This window comes from Pipistrellus kuhlii, unplaced genomic scaffold (genome assembly GCF_014108245.1).
Source record: "Pipistrellus kuhlii isolate mPipKuh1 unplaced genomic scaffold, mPipKuh1.p scaffold_m20_p_1, whole genome shotgun sequence".
Lineage (NCBI taxonomy): Eukaryota > Metazoa > Chordata > Mammalia > Chiroptera > Vespertilionidae > Pipistrellus > Pipistrellus kuhlii.
The window spans coordinates 177,678,443-177,685,586 of record NW_023425404.1 but is presented as its reverse complement, the minus strand read 5'-3'; the positions used below and the strand labels follow the sequence as shown (position 1 = coordinate 177,685,586).

The 7,144-nt window shown below is 38.0% G+C and overlaps 1 protein-coding gene across 1 annotated transcript; it reads right to left on the bottom strand.

Annotated features, from left to right (window-relative positions):
* Nucleotides 1-2,325: 2,325 nt before the first annotated feature.
* Nucleotides 2,326-5,239, bottom strand: TLR1 (toll like receptor 1). The gene has a single exon (XM_036418634.2). The coding sequence runs from the start codon at nucleotides 4,897-4,899 to the stop codon at nucleotides 2,518-2,520; it is 2,382 nt and encodes a 793-aa protein (XP_036274527.1). The 5' UTR covers nucleotides 4,900-5,239; the 3' UTR covers nucleotides 2,326-2,517.
* Nucleotides 5,240-7,144: the final 1,905 nt, after the last annotated feature.

Sequence of the window (7,144 nt, the reverse complement as noted above, 5' to 3'; positions counted from 1 at the left end):
AATCTCCCTGGATTTCCTTGTTTGCCTCTCAACCACATGCCATTGTTTTGACTCAATATGAGTATAACTAAATTAATTAATTTAATGCTAGTAGTTCTTTATATAAAAAAGGAAAAGAGAATTTTATCTGTGATATTTGCTACCAGCTATTTCCAAATTTATTATTTCCCCATTTGCCATTTTGCTATGGCAAATCTTTGCTTGTTTTAACATAGAACTGTTTTCAGTTTTTATGTAGTAAGATTTTGTCTTTTCTGATTTTATTTAATCTGAGAAAGCCCAGTCTAGACTAGACTAGACTAAACATGATTAGCAGCTTAGCTCCAATTCCACATTTGGTGGCATAAGATAATGAAGATAATAACAACAATAATAATAATGACATCATCATCATCATCATAGCTAGCATTTGTTTTTGCTTTGTACCAGGCACAGTTCTATGCACATTATGTATTACCTCATTTAATTCTCCTAACAACAGTATGAGACTGGGTGGTGGGAGGGTGTGTGCTCTCAATCTTAGGAAGAGGGGCTTCAACAGAACCAAAGCTTGCTATGTGAAAGCTTGCTATGTGAACTCTGCAGTTTGAGGGACATATTATAACTAGTCTTTAATTTATACATGGAAATCTAAATATCTTAGCTAGCTACTCTAAGGATGCATTTGCAAATAATGAAATTTAGGCTTAGAAAGTTTAAGTGACTTGTTCAAAATCAGTCAAAAATAATTAAGAGAGTCAGAATTGAAACCCAGATTTAGAATCAGAAACTGTTTACCCATTCTGCCATATTTCCTGTAGTCTACTTGTGAAAACATTATTTTCATTACGGAAAATTTGTTCATACTTTGACCTGAATTCTTTTTAAAAAATATATATATATATTATTGATTTTTTACAGAGAAGAAGAGAGAGGGATAGAGAATTAGAAACATCGATGAGAGAGAATCATCGATCAGCTGTCTCTTGCACACCCTTTACTGGGGATGTGCCCTTGACTGGAATTGAACCTGGGACCTTTCAGTCCACAGGTCGATGCTCTAGCCACTGAGCTGTCCAACATAGTTATTTGATATATGTATATATTGTGAAATGATCGCCAAAATAAGTCTAACTAAATTTCCATCACTGGACTATGCCTCATTTTTTTTTTTTTTTTTTTTTTTACCCAAAAAATAAAAGAGAGGAATATTTAAATGGTCAAGGATCTCCTCAAGGGATATCCCTGGCACAGCTAGGTTTGTGCATATACAATAATGGTTGAACAAGCTTCTATAAACATCCTGTACAGTGGTCTTAGCCACAGGACATAAAGTGAGAGGTATAGGGGGCAGTTATGACAAGGGGCTGTCAGGCTACACCTGCCCAGAGTTGACTGCCAAAGTGAAAGGGTAGGCAGAATATTAGATGAGTAAGACAAATATCTGAAAAACTAAAGCTGGAAATAAATATCTGATAGAGCCCATTTCTTGCATTGCTCCAATTTGCTCATGCCCTATGTTAATAGTTTCCCAAAGGGAATGAGTATAGAAGCAGTACACACTGACTGCATTCCTCCTCTGACCCAGAGAGCAAAGGTTCTCCTACATGCCAGCTCAGACAACTATTCAATAGAATGTCAGCAAGACCTCCAGCCATGGAAAACCAGACTCAGAATTTCCATTTGACCTGAGATGCAACAAACTCTTGGCTTGGGTTCCCCCAGATGCAGACTCTGAGACAAGTATTCAACTATAGGTCATTGATTTCAGAGCTGATCCCAGGAAACACCCTTGGAGGAATGAGATACGAATAAAAAGTAACCTAATAAAGAACGCTTTACCCAGTTGTTTTCTACCATGGAAAATCAGAATTCTATGTCACTGGGGAACTCAGGGAAAGTGTAAAGCACACTCCCAGATTTATCTCCAAAAATGGGTGAGAAAAATTGTACTTACCTGCCAATTCTCCCTCTGATATTGATTAGGCATTGATTAAGGGCTGCTTCAAAGGACAACCTCCAGCATTTCTGAATTGCCTGTTTTGTGGGGCAAGTGTGTTCTCATGGCCAGCAAGAAAGCCCATCAGGCAAAGAGTCTCCCGCATTACCAATATGCAGCTTTCAACACATAGAAGAAAATGCTAAGTGGAAATGAAAAATGCACCAACAGCTACACCAACCCAGCTATAGGTGTAAAAGGCATGGAGTTTTCTAACATTAACCCCAGCACATAGGAACATATATCATTGAAGTTCTTTAAATAGGTGCTTCTTTTGATTACATGATAAATTCAATGAATTCAGTTCTAGAAAGAAAAAAAACAAAACAAAACAAGTAAATCCCTCATATGTTAGAAATTGACTTTATATCAAAATTATATAATTTCATTCATTTTTATTACCATGAGTAAATGGTGAACAGGGGCCTGAAAGTACACATTTTTATTTATTTTATAAATTCGAAATTATGTTTAGTTTGTGTTCATGTAAAATAAAGGCATTGTTGGAATTTCCAAAAGCAGTGAAAGGGGGAACATATTTAGATGTATGTGTGATCTATTTCTTTTGCTTGGTACATCAACTTAACTCGAATGGATGCTCTTAGGTTCGCCCAAAAAAGTCCATGTTTGCTCTTCTCCTTTGGCCATTCCAAGTAAGTTCGCTGTGCCATGAGAGTTTTGAGTTTGTGATAGCTGCTAGGGATAGAATACATTGGAATGGATTCCAGCAAGATCAGAATTAAGTTATCAGATCCTTCATGAAAGAGATTGTGGTGGGCAAAGTAGAGTTCATAGTGGCACCACTCGCTCTGAACAAAGTTGGGGGACAAAACAAAGATGGACTTGTAACTTTTCTCAATGCAGTTGATGATATTTTCCACAATGCTCTTACCAGGAACAAAGTTTCTCTCATGGAGACAAATCCGTATATCTTCTTTTTCTAAGTTTGGTAGTAATTCATTCTTCACCCAGGCAGAATCGTGTCCACTGTATGAAATAAAGGCATGGAACTGAAGAGTTCTTTGGAGTTCATGTAAAGGTGTGTTCCTGGTCCTGTGCTGGGTCTGGGTCCACTGACACACCATCCTGAGATACCAGGGCAGGTCGAAATAGACACAGAGGACAGTCACAGTGACAGCCAACACCAGCCCAGTGACCCCAATGGTGACAATCAGCAGAACTATGTTGCAGGATAATGGAGACACATGGAAGTCCTTCAGTAGGGTTCCCTTATGGCTGTCTGGATAGTCACACTTATATGAGTCAGGCCAGCCCTCTACCACTTCACTGGAAACTTGGCCTATACTTTGGATAAATTCCCTTAGCTCACATGTGCATTGGAATGGGTTGTTTCCTGCACTGATGGACCTGATCTTCTGGCAGCTCTGAAAGAAATGAGCTGATGGGTTGGAAATGGAATTATAGTCAGTGACCAGTACAGAGAGGCTGCTGAGGGAATCACATTCAGGAAGGTGGGCTAAAGAATTGGCAGCAACATTGAGTTCTTGCAAAGCTTCCAGACCGAGGACATTCTCAGGGATGCTTGTTATTCTATTACTGTGAAGGTCAAGAACCTTGAGCCTGGGAGGTAGACATCTGAAAACAGCATCAGTGAGTATATTTGAAGACATATTTAAACTTAATAAACTTATAGTCCAAGAGCAATACTCTTCATTTTCATCATAGCTTAGAGAATTCTGGCTAATATCTAATTGTTGTAGAGATTTCATCTCCTTGGTCATACGAACTATATTGGCAAGTTTTTTTAATTGATTCATTTGTAAACTAAGTGTCTCCAACCTAGCCAAGGTCCCACAATTGTTAAAAACCATGTCTGTTAAGAGATTATTAGAAAAATCCAAATGCAGAAATGGGCTCATTTGGGATGGGCAAACCATGTGGACCATATGGGTACCAGACACTGTGAAATTCTGGATGTTCATATTTGAAAAGATTTTATAGATGTAACTTTGTGGCAAACTAAACGCGTCACTGACAACTTGGTGTATTGACAAGGCCTTCATTGAGGTGTCAGAATAATCAAAATCTCTGATCTGAGGGCGACCGTGTAGTTTCACATTTGAAATTGAGAAATACTCTATGCTTGTATGCCAAACCAACTGGAACATTGCAATGAAAGAATGCCATGTTGTTTCAATGTTGTTTAAAGTAAGATTTGTTATCCTTGAATTATTCTGAAGTTTTGACAGCATACTTAGGAAATAAGAATATCCATTATCATCTTGCACACATTTGATATTAGACAGTTCCAGACTTACTGCAGTGCTGACTGACACATCCAGAACAAAGTGGACTTCCTTTCCTGCAGGGAAAACAATGTGCAGACTCTCTGTGTTAAGGTCTTGAAGGCTCTCAGGGTCTTCTTTTTCCCCATAAAGGTCTCCTAAGACTAGTAAAACCTTACTGATATGCAAATGAGCAATTGGCTGCACACTAGACTTTTGTAACTGTGTGGCACTCAAACCCAGAAATTCTAGTTGAGACATGTTGCCAAACTCTTTGCAAATGGGCAGGGTATCAAATGCATTAAATGAGAGGTCTAAGTACTTGAGGTTCACAGTAAGATGGCAAGAAATCTTCTCCAGCTTATTGTGGGACAAATCCAAATACTCTAATTCCTGGTTAAATTTGAAAACGCTCATGTCAAGATACTGGATTCTATTATGAGACATTCTCAAGACCCTCAGCTTGGATAGTAATAGGATGTCAGAAGCCTGAAGCTCAGATATATCATTTTGTGATATATCTAAGATTGTTGTTTTCAAGGATAAGTCTTTGGGAACATGGGTGAGACCCCGCTTTGATCTGTCAACTAAAAATTCACTTTCCTCAGATAACTGGATTTTGATCTCAAGTATTAATATGAATACGATGACAAAATGGAAGATGATAGAATTCATTTTAGTCGTTTTGTAACACTAGATGTTCCTGAGGATAGTTGCTATTCTTCAGGGCATCTTGATACAGATACAGATCCTGGAAAAACAATCCATATTAAATTATTGCATTAAATTGAGCATGGTTGATATTAAACATTTTTTTTTACTAGAGACTCATAACATGTAGGCTACCTTTTTTGGAGTCATATAACCTAAAACAGGGAAATACACATATTGATACATAATTATCCTACCTATATGGTGTAATGACTTGAAAGGTGTCCCCTCCCAAGAGATATGTCCACCTCCTAACCATGTCATAATCTCCAGAAACTATGAATATTACCTTATTTGGAGGAGGAAATTGTCTTTGCAGAGATAATTAAGGATCATGTAGTAATAAGTGCTATATAGAAAAATAAAACAGGTTAATTAATTAAGAATAATGGCAGGCATAAGAAGGAAGAACATTTTACTCTTTGTAGCAGCCATGGATGTCCCTGGAGAACATTGTGCAAAGTGAATAAAGCCAGTCAGAGAAAGACAAGTACTATATGATTTTACTCATTTGTGGAATTTAATGAACAAAATGTACTACCAAGCAAAATTAAGACAGACTCAGATAGAGAATAGGCAGACAGCTCTGTTGCATGACGGGGAGGGGCGGAAGGGAGGGTTAGGAGAATGAGGTGAATGAGTAATCTATGGGAAGATCTGGGGGGAAAGCATTTCTGGTGAAGAAGAAGGCAAGTGGAAAGGTCCTGAGATGGAAGTGAGACTGACTTGTCTGAGGGATGGTGACGAAGTCAATGTTAGCATGGAGTGAGCAGGATGAGAGGAGTCAGGGCCAAGGTTGCACAGTGTGTCGATCATTGCCAGGAGTTGGGGTTCGATTCTGAGAGTGATGAGGGGGGCAGTGAGTAGAGAAAGGTTTTGAGGATGGGAGAAGTTTCCTCCTCTTAAATTCATTCATCCAGTGTGTATTTCTTCCTATGAAGTATTTTCTCTAGGTTATGATTATTGCATTAGTTGTCAACCCACTATAGCTCAGATTATTTTGTAATCACCATTCCAATGGCACATGAGACCAGAAGGAGTTGTGTTGGTATGAACCCTAGAGAGTAATACACCCCTCACCCACGTTTTGAGCTGATGCTACATGGCTACACAGATCTTGCAAGGATCTTATTCAAAATCCTTAGTCAAGGAAGTCATCAGTATCAACAAAGCACCAAATTCTTCTCATATCTCCCAGTCGACACAGTTGACCCTCCATCACTTTGCATGCAGACTCTGTGCAAGGAAGGGGACACACACATTAAAATGCATGCTAAAAGTAAACGTGGCATTTTTATGGTGTTGGTTATATTTGGCTGAAAGTCCCAGAAATTTCCCAATTCTTCCTCCCACCTTCCTGAAAGAGCTACTAACATGAAAATAAGTACTTAAATGAGCATCAAAATGATATTTGATATTGCCTAGGCCAGTGCCTAATATTTTAAAACAGAATCATTTGGTACAAGTAAGTCAAAGTAAAAGTGATTTAGGTGTAAGGCTCAAGTGGGGTCCTTAGTTATTCTTAAGCCTGAATTCAAATCTGGGATCTTTCTACCTTCTGGGCAACTCCACAGTTCAAAGAAGCAGTGATCATGGTATACAGAAAGAGACTGGGGAAATAAGGGTCAGAGGCAGAACCCCATGGATGGACAGGAGGGCTTAGTGCACAGTGGACCCACCACAAGCAAGACCAGAGGTGTCCTCATTTCATTAACAACAGTAATCACCACAAAGATTTAAATTTAAATTTAAATTTATATAATGTCTGTCCCTAGCATTTAGTGAGAGCATGGCTTCAGCTTTATATCTAGCAAAATTAATTAACTCAGCTATCTTCTATTTGCCCAACTTCAATTTTGCCTTCCCAATTATAATCACTAATCTGAAGTATTCAGTTGGTGAAACCATCTTTATTTCTGTAGTTAAAGAGCCAAAGTATTGTACATATGAGCAACTGAATCTTAGGTACTTACAGGATCTTTCTATTTTATATACCAAACTTGCTAAATCAGTGGAAAAAAATCAATTTTTTTTAAATCAAAGTCCTAATAACCACCACTAAATTTATATATTAGAACCCCAAAACTATTTTACTACCAAATAGAATAGTTATTTGCTAAGTTGATTAGTAAAAGAGTGCTTCAATTTGAAAGTATAAAAGTAAGATCTATCTATGTCAACTTACATGATTGTGGTAAGTTTAGACTCC